This window comes from Falco rusticolus, chromosome 8 (genome assembly GCF_015220075.1).
Source record: "Falco rusticolus isolate bFalRus1 chromosome 8, bFalRus1.pri, whole genome shotgun sequence".
Taxonomy (NCBI): domain Eukaryota; kingdom Metazoa; phylum Chordata; class Aves; order Falconiformes; family Falconidae; genus Falco; species Falco rusticolus.
The window spans coordinates 22,091,982-22,115,469 of NC_051194.1; the positions used below are offsets into that span (position 1 = coordinate 22,091,982).

The 23,488-nt window shown below is 36.5% G+C and overlaps 1 protein-coding gene across 7 annotated transcripts in view; it reads right to left on the minus strand.

Annotated features, from left to right (window-relative positions):
- PKP4 (plakophilin 4) overlaps positions 1 to 23,488 on the minus strand; it is a 101,473-nt gene that overhangs the window by 42,836 nt on the left and 35,149 nt on the right. The window contains exons 3-5 of one of the 7 annotated variants that reach the window (XM_037397567.1): positions 17,119 to 17,231; positions 4,964 to 4,998; positions 133 to 264 (exon numbers count right to left, since the gene is read on the minus strand). In XM_037397567.1, coding sequence (XP_037253464.1) covers positions 133 to 264; positions 4,964 to 4,998; positions 17,119 to 17,231 — 280 coding nt within the window. Of the gene's footprint in view, positions 1 to 132; positions 265 to 4,963; positions 4,999 to 7,624; positions 7,630 to 17,118; positions 17,232 to 23,488 lie in introns of those variants that run through there. The other 6 variants (XM_037397574.1, XM_037397568.1, XM_037397569.1 and 3 more) reach the window with 6 other exon arrangements.

A 23,488-nucleotide genomic window follows, 5' to 3' on the forward strand; every position in this document is an offset into this window, starting at 1 on the left:
AATAAAAGCATCGAAGAACTTAAAAAAAAATAAATTATATAACTTTGTTATTTGTTGCATTAATAACTGTATTACATTTTTATACAGTCAATACAGAGATGCATTCTAATATTTAAAATGCACACAACAGACCCTCACTTTCATGGAGAGATGTCTGTTCTGGTGAGTAGAGGTTCCCTTGTTCTGGTTCTGTCCTAATGTCATAGGCATTGGTATGAACACTCTCTGACACTTGAGGCTTGTTTACACTGGAGGTCGGAGGATCTGAAAGAATAAATTAATTAAGATAAATCCAATGTTTCATATGGAAGTTTCCTGCAAACACACATGATAAATTTCTCACACATTCTAATGAAGAACTTCCTTTCAACATAAACAGAGTCTACTGGCAGACAGGTACCACCTACCAAACTAAATGAAAAGAATGTTAATACTAGTGTATGAGAATCATGTTTCTTGTATTTCTTATGTAATTCTACAATTCTAATTTTTCAAATGTATGCTCAAACCTATTTTAATGAAAAATGTGATTCCTGGTAAGTATGCTTCGCAGAGTAGAAACATTGTGCAACTGCGGTGTAGCACAGAGAGGACAGCTATCATTTGTTTTAAGATCCTACAATCTTAAGACCTTCATAAGCAAAAGCCTGAGTTGAACTTCATCCCTGGTTTTGTATTATCAACAAAAAGCTGCTGCAAATTATATACAATTTTTACTTCATACACTATTATCCAAATGTTTACTTTTTAACAACTTTTAAGCTAACTTCATTTCTAAGAATACTGGCTGAACTTTACAGACAGCAAAGGAAAGTGTCCTCATTCACAAGAGAAAGCAAAGGAGACATCGTAACACTATTACGAAGAGATGAAAAATTTAAACCTAGTCTGGAAAAAAAGGACAAAGATGAGGACACGAAGCAGTAAGAGAACATGAATCAAAATTACTTTTGACAGAAATATTAAGCATTCAGTTGCCATCACGTTACACTTACTGATGAAGAACAGGCATCTGAGATGCAGTCTGGAATAGTTCATGGAAAGGCTGGAAAAGACCTTTAAGATCATTGAGTCCAGCCGTTAACCCAGCACTGCCAAGCCCACCACTGAACCATGTCCCTCAGCGCCACAGCTACACACATCACCTCCAAGTGATGGGAACTCCACCACATCCCTGGGCAGCCTGTTCCGGTGCTTGACAACTCTTTTGGTGAAGAAATTTTTCCTAATACCTCCCCTGAAGAAGGGGAGTAGGAAATGTGGGTTATGTTTAAAGGTAACACCAGATATTTAAATTCTTGCTGAAGAAATCTATGAATGAGCCTCCAGCAGAAACCAAAAGAAACATGCTAAGAAGCAACAGTCTAGTAAAAACTTCTGCGACTGCTTCATGTCAAAAGTTGTGAGTTGTGGACAGTGAAGCCTGCCAAGTGCTCTTTGAAAATGTATCTAACAGCATGTAACAGAAAGAGGCAAAACTGTTAGGAGTTTGCAGAAATCTGAAGCTAGGAGGAAGATGGAAAAATAAATTCCATGCAATAGCTACAAAAACTCTCTCAAACTGACAGAGAATACTCTGATATAAAATCTAGTGGTACTTTTGGAAAAAAAATCCCACGCAAATCTAACAAAAAAACCCCCAAAATACCCTGACAGATGAGCTATTGGAAATTCTTTATAACAGTTGCTATCACAGTGTACTTTAAAGGAGAAACAAAAAGCAAGAAGCAAAAAAAACCAAGAAACAAACAAGAAAACAAGAAAAAACCAAAAATGGTATTTGTACGTATCAAGCTGTAAATAAATACTCTGATTTCTACCGGTAGCTGTACATAAAATGCTGCTGTCTCACTATTTGCACAATTAGCCATAACGGAACATTCATACTAAAAATGTAACTCATTAATTGCTATTATGAGGAATGTTTGAACACTATTGAAATATCAGATTAAAAATACCAAACTACTAAAAAACACCCCAATAAATTTTAGAAATTACAGGCAGCCAGCAGAGTTATTTATCAGTAGTACATTCTTAGGTCCAAACCATCTAGTATAATTTGACGCTAATTAATTTATTATAATAGGAGTATTATGACCAAATTTAATTAAGATTTAATAGGAAGTGTTACTACACTGCCATTAATTTTATTGTCAGTGTGCTTAGAAATGATACAGAAAAGCAACACTGAAATAACTCACTTCCACAGCTCCTGTTACACTAACTTGATAACTGATCATAACACACATCAGTGGGTACTAGATATTCTTTGGAATAAAATACTTGCAGGGACTGAAACATTTAAATTACAATTATTTTCAACTTCAATATTCTAATGTTCCATGTTTTCTGTTTAAATAATACAAGGCCCTGTTATTTTAATTACTTGATATTACATGATACTAAATCAACGTCAAACTGACAAATAATCAATTTTGGGAGAAAACACATAGGAAGAATAAAGTTCAATTGTGCAGTGCCGTACAGATGTTCCTAAGACAGAGGTCTGAACCAAAACCTCGCTTCCATCACACATTTGCCACCAAGCAAATGCTTTCACAAGGCTTAAAAATAAAGATTGTTTAGGCTCTCTAACAAAGGCAAGAATGCACAATAAAATGAATTGTTGTCTTTCAGTCTCTCCCTGCTAATATAAATCATGAGGAGAGTGCCCTGAATAAAATAATAGCCCTTTATAAATGGTTGCTGATCTAATATTCTATTTATAAGCATGTGCAAAACAACATCATTTTGCATTTCTTTAAAAAATTCTGTTTAATTCTACTGATGCATTAAGCAATTACAGGTATGGTCACATCACATAAACCACTGATTTTTTTTTAATATAAACTATTATCTGCAGTCAGGAAAAAAAGGTGATTTAAGGTAGTGTTTTCATTCATCTTTAACTTCAGTACTTTTCAGCATGCAGTTGGTAAAGTGCACTTTAGTGCTCAAGTCTAGTGACACTTCTTCAAAACAAAGCTCAAGAGTGAATCTGTAAGTAAGTAAAACTTATATTCATGCTACAATCATAACATAAATGTATACATTAAATGAAATATGTATCAGGAAATTCTAAGCAAAAAATATCTTTTCCCCCACATGCCTGCTTCTGAGCAATTACTCCAGAAAAGCCTTACTTTAGATACACAGAAATCTAAGAAATATACATCTAGACTTATATTAATATATATAGTATTTAAACAGAAATCAGGTTTTTTTGTTAGCAGGGATGTGCACAAGAGATTCTGAAGATAAGAAACACACAAATGGGAGGAAAGAATTACAGGGGAAAAAATAGAAGCTGGATAGATGAAAGTCAGAAAGGAACTAACAGAAATAAAGAAGAAAAACAAACCATAGACACAGACTAAGTTACATGAAAAACCGAAGAAATAAAGAAATGTAATGTCATTGGATGAGATAAACCAGTAAAGCAATGACCAAGACCTGTGTAGAAGGTATCTTTACCTCACTGGAACATTATAGAAACAGGGGAAGTAGTATGATAAAAAAAACTACAAATCAAACAAAACCTCACAAAAAAATTTTCACATTGAAAGAATAAGCAAAACTAATTTCTCGATTACCTGAAAGAACTAATTTGACTTCTGTTTAAAAACACTGCTAAAAGAATACCTGAGAAGCACCACCATGACTAGCAAAATTTAAATTCCAAGTAGGCTGTTGAGAATATTAGATTTAAACAAAAGGAAAAAAGATAATATGTGCCTCACCTCAGCTGAGGTGATACCGTGATGGCAAGTGAAACCATGTAAACACAGTTATACACAAATTTAAGAGCTTAGTCTCTAAATAAAACAAATAAACAGGGAGGGGAAGGGAAAGTAGATAGTTTGAGAGACTTATTTACCTAAAATAGTCACAATTATCATAATGATGAACATGCTTAAGTGAACAGGCAGCTAACTGCAATGTGTTATTCTTTGTACAGCAGAAACTGGATAGCTTTTAAACAAGTATGCATCAGCCTTATATAGAGATATTAACGCTATGCAGAACTTGGTTAATACAGCTTTTAACAAGCTACCTAAAATGCTAATTGCATTTTGATTACGTTAAACATTTTGCTTAATATGACATTCTGTCAAGAATACATGATTGAATTAAAGAAGTATGATCCAGTGCAAAAAGCAATTCGCAGGGAGTCAAGGTCCCATTTCTGGTCCTGCTGTGTGGTTTTCACACGTTAACTTCTGCACATACGCTTCATCACTCCGAAGAGACTACCACTGTTCAGAAGACTGACTCTCCAATATGAAATACTTTAACTGATGCAAGAAACTTAACTATAGTCAAATGCTCTGATCTGTAAAGGACAGATTGAATTATTTCAACAGACGCCTGAATGTCACTTTTAAGATACAGTCCTATCCATTCCTCCCAGTATACTCAGAAGCAGATGTTGAAGTACAAGACAAATGTTCCTTGTTTTGGAAAGAAAGTTGAAGCTATCCTGAGATTCAAAAATAGAAAAAGCACCCTTAGAAAAACCTTCGCTTATTGGAGATTTTTTTCAATTAAGTAAGGTTATCTGTAAAAAGAAAATCAGTTTTCAAGCTTAAAACATAGAGGTTTTTTTCACTATCCTTAGTTGCCATGGGAAAGAACTGAAAGCATTTTTTAATTAATTGCAAAGGAGACCCAATACAAGGACTTGTTGCAGTCACATCTCACACAAAAATGTAAAGGCACAACAAGGTGTGAGAAAAGTACCTGCAACTACCTCTAAGCAAACCAACCTTTTACAGTAACAAAGGAACACAACAGTTTCTTCATGTGTGAGGAAGAAGATGTTCATGTTACACTTTAGAAAAGATACTTGAAAAAGATACATAGCATTGCTGCTGATGTTCAGTTGACTTCAAGACAAGCAAAGAATGCCAATAAAATGAAGGTTTTGGGGCTTAAAGCAAGATGTACACATAAAAGATAATACCTGACGATCTCCAAGGAAATGACTTCTCAGTAGAGCTGCAGAAAGAAAAAACATTATCACGAAAATGAACCATGTGGGTACTTTGGATTTTATTTTTTTTTTAACCGAAGCATACAAATTTGTACAAAAAAACCCCAGCAAAATTTCAATAGCCCACATAAATAATATTCTGCAGCACATAATACCGGGCACCTAAACCATTGGTTATTGATTTTGATTTTGTATTATTCAGTGGGAATGCCCTGTAACTTACTACAGCAAATTATCAAGGAGCGTACATGATTTATGACACACACTTATAATTTAAGGTGTAACGATGTAAATAGAATAGCATATACAGAAAGTGTTCCCAGTTATATATGTATGATTAGCAGCAAACCAACCACTGCAAAGATAGGAGCAGTCACTGCGCATGGGAGGGTCTAGAGCATTTTGCTTCTACAGTTGAACAGAAACAAACCTACAATTTTTACTGTTATTTCATATTCCAGTTTTCCAGAAAGAATTCTGATATTTTGCATATGAGAAATCAAACCATTTGACATACATGCACACCTCAGTGTAAACAGGTAACAGATTTTACATTGTTAAGGTTCAAGAGAGGCCTCAGGAAACAATTATTTCATAAGATGGAGTTGGTGTTTAGTATCAGTGTAAAGCCCTACTTCTCTTGTATTTTTCCAATAACTATTTTATATCAAACTTTCTTAACCATTTTGTTTCTTCTACAAAGCAATGTTCATGTGTAGTTAACAATACTGATGCATGGCTACCTTTGCAGACAAATGCAAAATTAATCCATGCATTATAAAACTAGATATGTTCTCCCATAAAAAATATGTAGTTTCCTCACTCTACATATGAACCATCAAACTTTGAATATTAAGTGATTTTTGCAATGATTATAAGCAGCTATTTGCCAAACAAAAAGCTGTTCAAAGGAAAAACAGGAAAGGCCATGAGATTTGATGATATCTAAATATCAGCATGAAACTGTGACTTTGGGTAAGATGTATCTACTCCTAAGTTAGTATTATTTATTTTACTTCTCTCTACCACAGCTACTAATTACAAAAAACTTTAGCACAGCAACATAAACACCACCAGATACTTATTTTCTAAAAATAAGAACAATAATTTAGGAGCCTTTTTTGGAAACAAAGTATTTGTGTATAAAAGGGTGCTAAACTTGCATATGAGTACAAACTAAACTACAATTACAATGAAACGTAAAGAAAAAGGAGAATTTGAATGCAGGCTTGAAGTGACTGAAAGCCAACTTCACATCTACTTTACTACTTATTGGCTATTCCTTCCCTCAGTCAACAATTTTAGTGTCTTTTGGGGTGTTACACTGATTTTTTCTTTAGTATGTACATAAAGTGGACCAGTTAAATAGACTGAAACTAGGTGTACAGAATTACAGGTGAAGAGCTGAACTCCAGATTGAGACCTTTCAGGCTCATCTGACTTCACAGTTTTCTTTGTGTTCTACTGTATTTCCGAGATGCTTGTGGAGAGCGCTCAAACACTGATACCATCAAATTCAGATGCACGCCTGAACTTTTGCAGATATTTTCTCTTTCCTGAAGGACCAACTTGTCCAAGCCCAGAAGCACACATATCTTAAGTTTAGACAACGATGAAATAACTTCAGAGTACTGGGACACAAGTCCAATGTCAGAAACACTAAATAAGTACATAAACAAAATGAAACTACAAGCCTAACCAGGATACGCAACTAGTTCAACTGAATATCATCCCGAGGGTTTAACTAGGATAGTTTAACAACTTGCTCTACAACAAACATCACTGCTCTCTCCTCCAAAACTCAGCTACTGTGACCTTGTGAGTTCTGTCGCTCCAGTCGAGTGCAAAGTCAGGTGGATTAGTTTAAACTACTTTTAGTGGTATAGTTTAAATTGGGATTTAAACAAACCCAGATTTTGCATGACAGAACCTGCTAAGGTGTTTCAGGAAAGAAGCTCATAGCCTCCAGCTAACAGGAGCTCATAAACGGCTACAGATGGTTATTTCTTAAGCTATTACAACTTTTTCTGCAGAAGAACAGACTAAGTGAACGTGGCACACAAGCTAGACAGCTCTGTGAAAAACCCGAAGTATCCACAGACCCCAGGAACTCTACAGCACAGGAACAGTGCTACCACCACCTGGCTATTCCAGAGCAGTAAGCAATGCCAAGACCACCAAACCTCAGTTTTTGCACAGCCTTGAGCTAAAGTTCATTCAATTTAAACAAAAAGTTAAAAATATTTCTCATTTCTAGTACACTACTACTGAATCTAATTAGTGCATTAACTCCAGATTGTTTCTTTAGGGTATTTTGGGAATTGTAATTACATGCCATAAAATTCTGTGCAACTTAGCACTGTTTTCTGGCTTGCAAAAAAAAAAAAAAAAAAAAGGAAAGCTGAATTCCCAATGTCAGTTAACGTACATGATTTTTTTACTGAGTATATCCTTTACTCTTTACAAAGCAAACTTGGATATAATGGGTCCTTTAATCAGTTACTGTTAGCCTATTCATTAATACTTTCCGCCACTGAAATGAAGAAATATGAAGACTATCGGACAGATACTGTGAGCACTGGGCCCAGAATTCTCATGCTACCTGAACAACAAAAGTTTAACACTCTTCACCTTTTCCTTTATTCTTCTGACTTCCTGGAAACTCAAATCTTTAAAATGAGATGACATCATTCTGTGGTGCTAGCCAAGGTAAAAAGTGCTAAGCATACAGAAATACTTTACCCTTACATACGATTTTAAACCCCCCAGACATATCCTTACCCAACACATCTGGCTAATTGAACATTCTTTACATGTACAGGACTTAGGAACAATAAACGTTGCTCTGACTATGGGTCATAAGTAGAAAGCTACTTCATGAACAATTAGACGGGTTAAGAGTTTAATTTGACTCATTATTTTTGCTGAAGCCCAACATCTACCAACTTAATCATCTCATTGTGTCACCTTACAGAAGAAATGTTTTGAAGTTAAATCTTTCTGCTTTGATAAGTAAGTCTAATGCGTTTTATTCCACTGTTTAAAAACCAGTGTGGTGAAATACTGCACTACCAACGGCTGCTTTCATTAACTAGTCATTATATTGTCTTGTCCTGATATTACCATGTACTACATCTAGAGAGAGCCCATACATGGTGCACTGCACTTCTAAAAATACTTAATATTAGCCCACTATTATCCTTGAAAAAGAATTAGGTTAGTAGGGTAAACATGTAGAAGTTATATTCTTCTTTTGGAACAGTTTGGTATGATGAATATAGTTTTCAGTGAAAGGAGTTAAGATATAAATATTACTACCATATAGCAGCTATTTTTAAATGCCATGGAGGGAAAGCATAGATAAAATACCAGCAATAGAGTCATGCACATGAAAAAATGTTCTCTTCCCTTCTCAATCTGCTTCACAAGAGCGCACAGACTAAGTGAAATAAAAACATAACTCTACACCAAGTGCATATAAAATACATACACTGAAACACTAATTTTTTTGACCAGTAATACAAACAGTTGGTAACTGAGGATGGAGCACGCATACAAACTCTGCTGAAATAAATCTATTAATTTTTTCTTGTTCCTTTTTTTTTCCTCACTTGTATTTCCTAAGTATCCAGATTTTGTTTGTTTTCTGTTTTTTTTGTTTGGCTGGTTCTCTTCTGTCCCTTTCTTCTTTTCACACCTTTCCATTGTCATCTTACAGCTTTAGTTCAAAGCTGATGTCTTAGACACAAAATTGAACCAGCTGCCAATCTGGAAAAAAACCTAATCATCTGATAAATGGAAAAGGTTTTGTATGCAGTCATTTAGAGACAAAATGTATGAAGTATCACTAGTACCATTTTACATTCTTCAAGAGATAGTTCTCAAATAAACACCTTCCAGCTTTCCATTTCCAAGCTAGAAAAGGAGGTCAACGTTCATCTTAGCCAAATGGCTATGACAGCTCAATGGTTTGGCCACACTTCAACGGCAGAACTGGCTGATCAGGGTCACAGCCAGGTCTCCGCCAGTACCTGTGTATGGGATGGCAAGGCTACAGGAACAACACAATTTTAAAAAAATTGCAGATTTCTGATTTTTGTTAAGATGTCTTAAGCAGTATGCTATTCTTAAAAACTTATGTAAACACAACTATGAACTTCAGTTTCTAGACAGGACAGTTAAATTCTCAGTGCTACATACATCTTTTGAAGGTAATATATGATATAAAACAGTCTAAGCTTATTATCTTAGCAAATATTCCAAAAGATTAAATGTATTTGTGATTTGAATGGTACCACTTGAGAGAAGTAGTGATTTCCATTGCTTAACTGCTTTAATATACCGCTGTTTTCATCAAAAAAAAAGGCACCAGCTGAAAAACTTAAGCATTATTTATTAAATATTTCTAATATGGTGAAAAGCTGTAAAAAGTTAAATACATAATTCCACTGAAAAATGTACGTACTTCACATGTATTTCTTTAGTATTTTTGTTTACTGCTTGGCTAAGCTTTCATCATTGGAATACATCTGTTCTGTCAGGCACCCAGTAGTAAATAGTTTACTCGCAGGGATTCATGCTTGCTGCTTAGGCGGAGCTGTCAGCCAAAACTCAAGGGGCTTGTTAAGACTGAATGTATTGTTTCACTTGTCCTTCCTCTCCCATTTTAAATATCTACATCAAGAACATGCTTACAATTATACACAGTATCTCAGCTTAAAGCTTTTTCTAACTGTGAATTCTTGGTGTAGGGTGATTTTTCCCTAATACAATAGCATATATTAAACTCCATAAACTTGTAATACACGTTGCAAGCAACTGGCAACCATCCAATGAAATGAGATTTCATATTTCTGTTTTTCTTGTTGATACAGGTTAGTAGAAGTTCTCACAAATAATTTAACAAAATGAGGTAATTTTCAGTCTTCAGCTTTTCTAATAACTATCTCCTTGATTTAATGAATATGCCTAATTCCTGTACCTACTCTGCTAGACAATGTACCAAGTACCACAGACATGGCCTCCATACAAAAATTAAACAGCTCTGCCACCAAAAGCCAGTGGTCCTGTGACTTGCTAGAGGTTTTCAGCTGACACAGGCCAGCACTAACACTCTGGGTATGTATTTAGAAAACTGTATCTAGAATACTACACCCAAATGTGGTTACTTGTACTGAAGTATGGCATTTCAAGTTGAAATGCAATGCTCAAAAGCAACTAAGCCTCCCAAGCCCCCCCCAGCAGACAGAACATCTGGGCATGGTGGACACCAGCCCACCGCTGCCATACAGCCCCCTATGCCATCTGACCCCACGCAGTCAGCAGCATACCACCCATCACCACTGTCTTCTTACTGGTACCACAAAACAGCAATTCAAAATGCAGGTGTCTGGCATGTTTGACTGTCTTCAGAAAGAATTAACAGTCCTTCAAGCATGATTTAGCTGAGCTAAACGATGCCCCACAGTAACTACCATGACACAGGCATTTTCAGAAGGTGACAGGTTAACACGTGCCACCTCACCCATCACCACCATCCGCTAGCAATTTCAGGTCATCTTGCATAAGCACTCGTACAAGCAGTGACCATAATTCAGCTGACACGCAGTTGCTTACTGCATCTCAATCCGCAGCATGCAGTAGATTTGCATTCACAGTAAAAATAACAATCCTGGTTTTTAGCCCAATCTACTGGTAGGATAGTAAGTATCTACATATGCAGCTGAAGTCAATATTAAATCATCACTCTTCAATTTATCACCAGAAAACTCATCAGTAAGCTACAATATTTTTTTTTATATTTGAACATCAGCAAATTGCATAAAAATCCCCAAATTCCTCAGTTCTACTGGCATTTAAAAGCTTTGACAGAATTTCAGAAAGGCTCACAGTCTGGGTAAACAGAAAACAAAAATATGAATACTGGAGCTATAACAAGAAACTTCGCAAGTTTCACTTATTTTCAATGTAGACATGTAAAAAATAAGCATCTCTAAATTTTAAACGAAGAGTTGATGCTGTCTGAGTGCCGCAGCTGAAGTGCCAAAAGAAAGACACAGCATTCAGTACTGGACTTGGAATTACGCCTTCTGTATCAGAAGGTAAGTGTTTTTGATCACCCACTCAACTAGGGTAAGCACCTTAAATAGCCTTATTAAATGATGGACTGACTGGAAATACAGTGACTCTTTTAGTTAAGAGTAGGGGACCCTCTAGTGCTTCCTGAAGTCATCTGGTAAAACTACTACTTCAAAAATATGCAACACATACTGCATACACATCAAAGGTTGTATGTCACCTTAACCACTAATGAAAATACCTATAACATGATTCTTAATGTATTTACATTCCCAAGACTGCCTGAAGACCTGAAGTGAGCAAGAGTGTACAAACCAGAAGGAAACACATCAATGGAAAGTTCTGTCTAACATGTAGGTACAGTCAAAAAAGCAAATCTGACCAGGCTGTGAAGAAAACATGAAAAAATCCTGAATATTTGCTGATATTACATAAACCAATGGTTATGTTCTTGTTTTTTCCTTTTTTTTTTCTTTTTTCCTACTCTAGAATTAGCAGAAATTAAAGATAAGAAAAAAACAAGTTCACTTTCTAAGACAATTCTAAATTAAAGACATTTCAAAGTTCAATCAAACAGTAAAGACAGAGGAAAAGCCACTTGATGCTGTTTTGAAAAACAGCAGAACAAACCTAACACAGTCCATTCTCAAATTCTGAAATTAAGTTCACAAGGTATCACTACAATCTAAAATGTAATAAAATAAAAAACAAATCTTTATACGTAATTACCTGTAAAATTGAAAATAGAAACTGTACAGCTAGATTGAAGAAGGCTTAGAACACACGCAGTAAGAACTGTAAATGCCTAAAGCAATCATGGCATGGACCAGTTTCTAACAAAAGGAGTTTCCCTCATTCTGCAGCAGAGATGGGTCCTTCCTCCAAGTGCTCAGCATCGGCAACTGTCAGGTGACCAGCTGACCGGTTATCTTAGCTAACATGGCAAGTAGCTCTTACCTAGCCACTAATGACGGAATTAATCATCATTTCTTCTAAACTGTTAGGATACATGGACTATTAATATCTGTGCCCAGAACATTTTTCCAAGGGCTCTATGATGATCAAGTAGGAGATCTTCATTTAAAATGATTCATTACTGAGAAAAATGCTGTTAAATACCTTTTAGTCCTGCTTTTATTGTATGCTGAAACTCTGCAAAGAAACTGAAGCATATCTTTTCTTACTTTTAAATTTAATGTTGTCCTTTAATAGACTTGTTTTCAAATTTCAGTAAGCATAGTATTAGTGTAAATAAATAAATAAATAGTTTAAATTACTGGGATTCCTTCCCTCTCCCTGCCCCGAAAGTCCATGCTGATTCTAAAGGTAATTTTAGTGGAGCTTATAATTTGCCATGAAAGTGCCATCATATATTGCAATATATGCAAGCAATTTCAAATACACCTTTTGGAAATGCTGAAATATTAAATACACCATACGAACCAAACTAAACTGTATTCTGTAAGGATAATTGCACCCAGATCAGCTCACTGAGAACAGTCTCATCAGGATAAACTTGCTGCGGCACGCTGTGGAATGCCCCAAGCACGGGGGCGGTGCGTCGTCTGGCAGCGTCTCGCATGTTACGGCTCCTCACACGGAACAAACGCTGCACAGCTTCACACGACAGCGTGCTGGCTTTCAAGCAGAACTACTTGCTCTGTTTACACCCTTTACAAGTGTTCTCCCATTTTATGGGAAAAAACCATGCGCGACCATGAAATGCAACACATGTTCATTTCAAAGTCTACAGCGTTCAATCACAGAGTGCAATATTTTACTGAATCACTTTGGAGTATTTTCTACTACTACAGGAAGTGTTCGTTGTATTTCAGCTGGCATTGGGAAAAGTGAAGAAAATAATCCATCCCAGTAGCTGTGTTTAATTTTACAAAACTCAGAAGGCTTCAGGCAGGAGCATTATTACTCAAACTGACCGTTCAGTACTAGAAGTGTTACATTTTTTATTATTTACTGTACTGCCAAAAGGGCTTGCATTCTGATGAAGTCTAGTGTGCTGTTTACCTACTATTCTTTTGTTAAAGCGTGGCAAGTTGCTATTACAAGTGCAGTATTTTAAAATTAAACAAGTATAAGCCTTTTGGTTCCCAACACCACTCAGTTTTATTAAGTTACACACAACAGGTAATTCACGAGAAGAATCAGTCGACTGTGAGTCACAGAGCCAATTCCCACCAGAGAGGTTAGGCAATGTGCTTTATGAAGCGAGCCCGACTACTGACCCCTTGATACATATCGATGTCTACCTGCATCAGCACATACTCCAACACAACTGGCAGCCCAAAACTGAATCCAACAGAGTCAGTAATGCTACAGATGGAAAGTCAGCTGCAGTGTTGTATCTGTTTGTACAGGAGGCTGAACAGCCCAGTGCCTTCTTCACAGAAACCTGTACATGTTATAGCATGAAATGGAAGTAAGAAGATACAACTGAAACCTCATGTTGTTTTTCCCAGTCTACCATCTCTGATCTTCTAGTGTGTAACACAGATAAAAATATTTAATGTTTACATGTAACACTAATACCACATATTGTTTCAGGCTCTTAAGAGGTTTGAAAGTATACAGGATGCCATGAACATCTCAGAAGTGCTGAGTACAATACCCATTTATAAAAATAATTATGAGAAGAAATAATTTTAACAGACAAATAACCTACAGGTACACAAAAATAAAGCTGCTGTACTGGAATTCAGCGCTGCAGCAGATCTAGCGCTTCCTTCGCCCATTACACTACAATTGTTCAGGATCAGCAGATCTGCTCTTCTCATCTCTCACACTCCTCTTCAGAGAGCAAAACAGCCAACCACTGCTGTGTGTTACTTGCATTTACCATATAGTTGCAATACAGGTGGGCAACAGACTAACAAACCTAAACTACAAGTGCTTTCTGTTTGTTCTGCTTCGTTCACGCGTACAAAGCAACACACACTTTTCTTAAGGCCTAGCAGTAACAGAATGAACCGTGATGCTGCAGTGAGAGTCCTTGTCAGGTGTGCTTAAGTAAGTGACAGCCTGATCATCGGTGTCTACCTCCAGATGGTACATCTGCACAGCCTGCACTCCAGACTGTGCCAGAGTCTGGGCTCATGGCAGTGAAGACTTGCTGAGAAGCTACACGTACAAGCTACAGATGTTTAAGCTAGTTTAAGGTACTGATATCGCACTTCACCCTTTGCTCACCAGCTGTAACTATGACTTCCCTTGGGCTGGCACTGGTGCAACTGGGTCATGAGCTGGCTCACAGGGATGACTTGACAAGACACAGAACAGCTTGAAGCTCAAGCTGCAACCACCAAAACAGGCGTATGCTGCTGCAAAAGTACCTGTGCCTTCATGTCAGCATCTGTTTTGCAAAGTAGGACCACCTCCCGGCCAGCACTGGCTTGCAGGAATTCCATTTAGAAGTGGGTAAATCAGAGGCACTGCAATGACCACCAAGGTCAACAGAACCTTCAGCTGGACCTCTGAAAACTAAATGCTCCTGAATGTTTTAACCACATTAAAGGAGATTAAAGCACTAACTTTGAAACAAAGCATTGTTGATTTCCTCAGGGACAGAAAACTTGAACACAGGATAAAAACAAAAAGGCATATGCATCTTGTGCTTTAGTTTTGCTTGGTTTTTTAGTTTTTATCATTGTTTTGGGGTGTTGTGGTTTTTTTTTTTTTTTAATATAAGACTGCTGGACAATTCTTACATCTGGCTAGGAGAAAAACATCATCTTGCTCTCTGAATGCTTAGCATCTTTGTGGTTTTGGGAGCACGCTGTTAGCTGTCCATGACCAATCTCTCAACATGGCATTCAGTTTCCAAGCCTCTTCTACATGCCCCCTTTGAGGTTATTTAAATTCTTGTCAGCCTTCGCAAAACATTTGTATCACCTAGTTTGGGGAAACACAGGAACCTTTTAATGGCTTTAAATTTTGCTGCTGTATTTGTGCCTGCTGTGATACCGCTCTGAGAGATTGTTTTACCTTGGTTCTTTTGACAGCTCTTCTAACTACACTGAAAGCAACTTGTTGTGAAGAAATGAAACCATCTAATTCAATCACAGATTTCCCCCTGCCCCCCCAGCTTCTCACACATCTCTTAAAATGGACATCCATGTTAAGAAAGTAAGTAAAAAAATTAACCAAAGGCACACACATCTCAGAACATAATGTCTAAACCAAGTTTTAATCCCACGTCCTTCAGTAAAAAACTGATGTAGCATGGCATTCTCATCTATACAGGACCAGACTCGGCTGGGATACAAAAATTTAGAAATGTAAGAACAGTGGTCAGAATACAGATATGTCTATAAGAGCTAAGAATATCATTAGGCTTTTATTTTAAATGTGTAAAATATTTTATTAGCAACTATGGAAAATTTATGGCCTAGAGCTTGAAGAGTTTACCTAGATTTGTGAAGGTACTCATACCGAAGTACAATGCAAACCAACTTACATGCTAGTATCTTCTGTCCCTAAACTTTCATAGGTTTTTTTTTTTTTAATATACAAATAAACAAGATTAGCCATAAGGGAGTCATTTCTTCTCTGGCTGCTTCATGATATAAATTATGTTTTTCATCTTGGTTAATTATAGTATTTCAAGGAAGCACAGGATCTAACTTACTGCATAGCTACTGGTAATTGTACATTATTTCAAAAATAACACTATATTATGTGGGATAAGGTAACTCAGATGTTCTTTGCATGTAAAATTCTCTGGACTTGGGATTTAGGAAAACCTTTTCCTTTGAATTTTTTCAGGCAAACTCATTGAAAATGGACATTCAAGACTAAATGAAAGGTGGTTGGAAGCGTAACATAACTAAGCTTTTTACTTGTTCTTCTGTAGGAATTCAACTTTTTTAAAAGCTCTCAAGACAAAATCTGAGCAGCAGTTGGAGAAATACGTGGATCTAGAGGGAAGACAGGCAAGTATGAAGGGTATAAAATAGTAACATTGTCCAAGGAATATTATTAATAATTCCAAGTGTCTTAACAAAACATGAATTTTATTACAAGATACAAACAAAAGTTATCATCATAGTAACAATACTGTCAATTAACAACTCAGGCCAAGTAGTTTGATATATAAACCCAACGGTATTAGCTGGTACATTGGATTTTTTAAAATTTATTTTTAAGTAATCGCCTCCTGTTTCTTAAGTTTTTGTAGGAATTTTCCATTTAACTTGCAGAAATATTCATTAAGGCCACAGGAGGAAACATTTCAGAATGATACCCAAGTTTATTCCTGAAAGGATACAGAAACAAACAGTATTTAAGGCAAGAAATAATAATGTTCAGAGAATACTCTCTATGTACAGGCCAACATGAAGTTTGCAGTAACCTGAAATGGACGTATAAATGTTTCATTAAGAGAACACACTTATCAAGGCTTTCAGATGCAAGATACGCTTGAAATGAATGGGTGTCCAAACACATCTAGAGTTAAAAAGCTTGTTAAGGAATTAAAAATAAATAAATAATCAGAATACTAGTTACAGTTGAAATATTAACAAAATGCTCTGCTATAGTTATTGTATGTGAAATACATTAGGTATGTTTCACAATATTTAAATATGCTAATAATACACTTATAGCAAGATGTTCCCTGAGAACAAATTTAACAACAGAAAGTATTTCAGAAAGGCTGGAAGAAACTAGATAGTTAATTCAGGGGAAAAAAAATACTGGATTACTGCATTTAACTGGCACTAATACTTTGACACAAATATGTATTAAGTCTACTGTATTTCTCTCTGGCTGAACCTTAAAAGTAAAATTCAACATACTTAAAGCAAAATTAAAGCCTTACATACACTTTATTGAAAATGTAATCAATTATTATAGAGGCCTCTTTAAACTGTCCCACAACTCTTTACAGCAAATCTGCATTTTTTTTTAATACTTCGGATATTAATGGAAGGTGAACAGCTATCAGTGAAAATATATGTATGTAGGACACAAGCACCACTAAAAAGCCCTTTAATTTATGGGACATATGAAAGTGAAGTCATCAGGACTTGTACCTTGTGCTGGCGATACTTGGTGATTCTGCTCCAAGCCTACATCTTTCTAGCTGATTAGCCACAATTTGCCTTTCCACTTCCAGTTCTCTGGTAAGTCTTTGAAATTGGAGCTCCTGAAATTTCAAAATAAAAAGAAAAGCATTCTTGATGTTAAAAAATGGGTGTGGATTAATTTTGAAACAATCACTGTTTCATCACAATCAAGTTCCTTGTTCTGATTCTTCCTTAGTGGAATAAACTATTAGAGGATTAAAGTGGGAAATTTAATGGTTCTTTAAATCAGTGATTCATGCAAATACTGACTTATCACCTGTACAAAAGGAAAAACATGTTTAAGCATTTGTTAATTTTATTCCTCCTGCAATTAAAATTGTGTCTCCTTATGTTGCCACAATCTAAAAAAATCAGTGCCTATAAAGTCAGTCTTCAATTTCATCTATAAACAAGGTACACTGGAAAATACTGTATCCTAACCTTTCCAGCTGCAAAACTTGAAATCCTAAGCTATGCTATCAGAAACTTAAAATGTATTATTTCAGACTGGCTGAGGGTAGAGGTGTGCTATTTCACCTCTCGCCTTTTCAACTTTTGTTATGTTTCTTGGTCAAATGTACCAAACCTCAGCCTTTGTAAAAGGCTTTTAGTATGCAATGCTCAGAGGAAGACATGGGAAATAGAAGCACTGCACAGAATTGTTTGTATGTTATTAAAATCTGGAAACATTTTCTATAAACATGATACTCTGAAATCTATACTCTGTCATCAAGGGATATCAGTGATGTTCTCAACCACAGTTTTCTTTTATTAATGATAGAACACAATTTTATTGAGCAATTGTATTATTTTTCAAACTGATATTCTATATCCCCTGAAGTTTGTGTAAACTGTTCAATACTATTTAAAGATAGATGAACACCAATATTTAATAATCTCATGAAGCAAATCTTATAGACAAGTCAAATAGAGCACAGAAGCATTCCTTTAATTTTAATACATAAATTACTAGTAAGGGTTTTTTTCTGAATTTACGTAATGTAATTGTACTACATAGCAGCTGCATGCCTTGCCATATTAATAATAATATATGAATGAAGGTGACTTTTAACGCAAACTATTCTTTCACACCTTACATTACATGGAGCAAGGCTTAAATACTTCACTTTCATTAATGGCCCCTGGAAGAGCTCTCTACTTGCAGTTTGTATCCCTTTTCAGTAAGGTGAAATGTGGTTCAGCAATGCACTCCTCAGCCTTCAGCAGTCTGCAAGTACTTTTCTACCTCACAGCTCCAGTTTTGGAGGTCTTCACAGCAGTGCAAATAAGAGGTGTAGTAAAAAAACTACTTTAAACCCAAGATTTACCTTGCAGAAGTAGGAGATAATGTTTTTTTTTTTTCTACCAACACCACAATAAGATTACCTTCAAGAACCCCCACACAGAAAGCTAATTAGATTGGCCTGTTAAGAAGCTGCTGCCCCTCCCAGATGATATAAGGAATTGTAGACACTCTCAAACATTTCTTAGAGCTCACTACCCAAACTGAATAAACACATTGCGATATTCCAAACATTGGCCAGCAAAACCGTTTGCCTCTAGGACGTGAACTCACCCACTACTGTCACAGGACACAAGCATCCACAGAACAAGACTGCATTTTTCTACTGTTGCTCTACTAAGACCAGTTCAACAGAACAGAATATGCTGTAGTTCTGTTAAAAATAAATATGCAAACCACGGGAGCAGCAGGAGGGAGATGTCATCCTCGACCTCCTCCTGGCCACCCCTTCCATTACGCTGGCATTTACTGTCAAGCTTCAGCATTAGAAAAGCTTAGCACAGTCAATGCTCAGACATGAAAGAGCATTTTAGGACATACGTCCTAAACTTGGATTTTATTAAAACCTGCATTTAGACAGAATTCTAAAGCTAAATCCTTTTAATCCTGAGATCAGATATGAAAATCCCCACGAACATGATAAGCTGAGGGCCACAGGAAATCTTTTGGGCCTGTATATGGACTAGAAAGTATGAATAACACCAGGTTTGTTCAAGATGAAACTGCATTCAACAGCAGAGACCCAGTCATCACAGTCTGATACCAGGTCTTAGCATGATTCAACCTCATGTTATATGAAAGTGGCACATATGCACCCTGCCAGCTCATTTGGACAGTCTGTCTTTTGGAGAGAAAATATTAAAAAGCGTTTTAAGCAAAAGAAGTCAAATTTATAAGTAAGAATTTCTTTTCCAATTCTGAATATAGACAATGCATCCATCTAAAAGCTGATTCACCAGCCAGTCATTAACATGCTAGTGGAGAATGACGTGATTTTCAAAAAAAACCCATTCAGATGCTGACACTCTGTAGGTGTTGAAGCAAACGTCAGCAAGACAAGCTTTTCCCCAAATAAACGACAATGTATATATATGCATGTAACAAACATAAATCTTTAAAATAAAAGAATATTGCACTGCTTGTTTGCAGAAATAATATAGAACATTTATGCTATGCTTAAAGCTGTTTCCCGTTCCTTACTTTTAAATCAGTATTTAAATAGCAATCATTGATACAAACTATGAATTTGAACACGAGAGTCAAGTTGCCTGTTATTTACTGATCTTCTAATTAGATGAATAAAATAAAACATATGCTAGCCATTATTTGCTTACATTCAACCAATCTCTACTCATTTGCCTTTTCATTACAGGCAGAGGCATTAATGAAAACAACACTATTCTAGAAAATATTCTTAATACATTCTGTGAATACACGTTCATGTGAGACATCTCCTCCCTTTGCTGTCTTCTCCTACACTCCTAACACCATCATTTACACCAGCTCACACTATTTCTGCAGGAAGGCATGCTGTAACGCAAATTTTACCGCTAGGCAACTTTTGCCATTTTGCATTCCAGACAGAAAAAATTAAGAGTAAATTACCAAATCCTACAAAAAGGTTGGCATTGTCTAGAAAGCCTTTTTACATAAAGGTAATCAATTAAAAAGCAGCATGTAACAAAGGAAACAGAACACAGCTCCAATTCCAACATTATAGTGGCAGAAACCAGACACACAAAAGGAAAAATAAAAATCCAGGCTTGTCAACCAAGCTCCCATCTAAATGATCACAGCTTTTCAAACTGATTTGTCCACACTTCTGTCCTAAAAGTGTTTAAGAGATAAAACAGTTACTTGAGATCATCAGAAAAAAATCAATTTTTAGATTTTACAAGTGTAAAACCATTACAGGTTTAAAAGACAAAAAAGTCCCACTGAAACTAAAAGAACGACCAATGCAAGCTACGTCTTCTCTAAAACACTACAGAAAAGGGAACAAGACAAAATACAGAAGTTACAGTGGAAGAATATATTGCAGAATCCCCTCCCTCAACTTGCTTCGTTTGATGCAGCCTGCAATAAAGCTGGCTTTCCAGGCTGAGAGTGCACATTGCTGACTCATACCCAATTATTTGTCCACCAGGATGCCCAAGTCCTTCTCTGCAGGGCTGCTCTCAATTCATTCATCCCCCATTCTGTACTGGTACCTGGGAATGTCCTGAACTAGGTGCAGGACCTTGCATTTGGCCTTTTTGAACTTCGTGAGGCTCATGCTAGCCCACTCCTCAAGCCTAAGGTCCCTCTGGGTGACAATTCTTTCATCTAGCAAAGCGAATCAACTGCATCACTCAGCTTGCTGGCACTTGCAAGCTTGCTGAGGGTGTACTCAATCCCACTGTCTATGTAAAGATGAAGACGGTAAACTGTACTGGTCCCATTATGGGCACTTAAGGGACACCACTCATTACTGGTGTCCAGTTAAGACATTGAGCCATACTATAACTCTTTGGACACGGTCATCCAGTCAATTCCTTACCCATCACACAGTCCATCCAACAAACCTGTCTTTCTACAATTTAGTGGCAAGAATGTTGTGGGAGGCCATATCAAAGGCCTTACAGAAGTCCTGGTAGATAACATCAGGAGCTCTTCCCTTGTCCACTGATGCAGTCACTCCATTGTAGAAGGCCACCAGATCAGTCTGGCACGATTTGCCCTTGGTGAAGCCATGATGGCTGTCTCTAACCACCTCCCTGTCTTCCTTATCTTTCAACATGTCTTCCAGAGGACATCTGTTCCATGATCTCACTGGGCACTGAGGTGAGGCTGACTGGTTGCTAAGTTCACAGGGTACTCCTTTTTACTCTTCTTAAAAATGGCTGTGTTATTTCCTTTTTACCAGCCACCGGCGTCTTTACCTGACTGCCCTGACTTCTCAAATTATGACCGAGAGTGGCTTGGCAACTACATCAGCCAATTCCCTCAGAACCCTGTGATGCATCTGATCAGGTCCCATGAATGTGCGTGTTGAGGTTCCTCAGGTGGTCTCAGATCTGATCTTCACTTACAGTGGGAGGAAGATGTACCTGCCTTGAGGTTCAGGGATTTCAGAAGTGTGCGAAGAGATTACCATTGAAAACTGAGGCAAAAAAATTACTTTTAAAAACTAAATTACTTCTAGTTAACTTAACTGAAAGCATCACGGTAGGAAAAGGGAACAATTATTTTCTTTTTCTGCTGATAATTCATTTTCTAATTTGATATAATCTCTTACATGCAGTTTGCTCTTCACAGTGAGAGTGGTAAGCTCTGCCTAGAAAGGATATTTGGTTTTGACTGGCAGAATGATGCGAAGAGATACACACTTAGTATTGGAGTATTGTGTGGCCTGCCCAGTGTTCTTAATACACACCATTTTTCTCTTAAAACCCCCAACATTGCGATACAAAATTTGTATAGGTAGTTGCACAACTTCTGAAGTAACAAATTGCCCATTTAAGTAAAAAGGCCTGTTTTTAATTCACAATGCAAAAATCCAAAGCCAGTTAAAACAAAAGAACTGTACTTCTATTTTTTTGGGGGTGGAAGGAGAAACAAATGGACTACATAGCAGGAAGTTTTACTTCATGTATTTATACTATGTTTAAAAAGCAAAACTTGCTAGTACTCTATCAGAAAACCTGTGCTAAGTAGAAATAAGGGGAAAAAAACACCAAGCCATGTTTAGCCACTTGTTCTGGGGTACATGTACTGTTGATTTTTTGGACCAACACTCGGTTGTCTATTTACAATATTCTTCATAACTTTATAATTTTGGTCTTGACAAAAAAAATAAAAAAATCACAGCACACTGAACTGCAAAGGTGTAAAAAGCACGCAACTAATTGCCATTTTAAATCATTCTGATGCTTAGGAAAATCAAATGTATTTTTGCAAGTCCAAGCAAGCAGCAAAAAAGATAATTCAGGCTCTATTTTCTAATCTGAGCAATATTCTTATGTGTGCAGCCTATGGTCCTAACGAAGCAGCAAAATTTACATACTTTTTGAAACAATGAGTGCTGACTTTTGTATGTCTTCTTAAATTTGGTATCTGCAGCTGTAGGTGACGTCTTAAATATCTATATAAATATGTAAGAGGAATAATTTAGATGGTACCATGTTCTTTAGAGCTGGAATACCTCATGTTCTTTTTTTGTAGCTTAAATCATCATACTGTTATAGAAAACTAAGTCCTAATCAATTCCAAGTGCATTGATCACCTTCATAGTTTATGCTTCCTTATAATGACATTTTATACCACTCTGAATGGATACCTACCATCACCACGTTTACGTATCAGACAGTATACTATTTATTGCGGGATTCTATTTGAATTTGTTTCTCTAGCCACTTCTCTGAAAGCAGTGGGAGAGCATGCATCTTGAACACGATGCTAGCAACAAAGAGAAGCTGCTGCCCTAGGCAAAAATCACAATTAACTGAATTTTATACTACTACCTTGTGACAAAATGACATGACAGAAGTCAAACAAAAAATTAATAAGCTTGTTTTCATTTGCAGAAGAATATACTAGAATTGTAGATTACAGAACATGTTACCATCCTGCATTAAAAGGACCAACCAAATCCTGTAAAAGATACACACTGTGATGCCTTGGCCAGAGCTGCTACTTTTCCAAAATTATTCAATATACATCAAAGGGGGAAAAAAGCTCTATAATTCTATTCACAGGTTTTATATTTATAACCTAAATTCCACTGCAAAGCCACAGACTGTATTTCTTAATACGAAGCTACAAAAAATGCCGGCCTTAAATACAATTACATTTAAGGAACAGGAAACACACAAATATTTCAAGAAAGATCAGAAAGCAACTTGCTGTGGAAAGGCAATCATGCAGACTACAGACAGATCAGCTTTCAGCTTCCGTGAGCGAAACCCAAAATCCATCCAATTTTAGAACCGTGTCATGTCCTTTTGGAGGCTGAGGTTCCTGGAGCAGGGACAAGCCTTGCGTAGGGTGTCATCA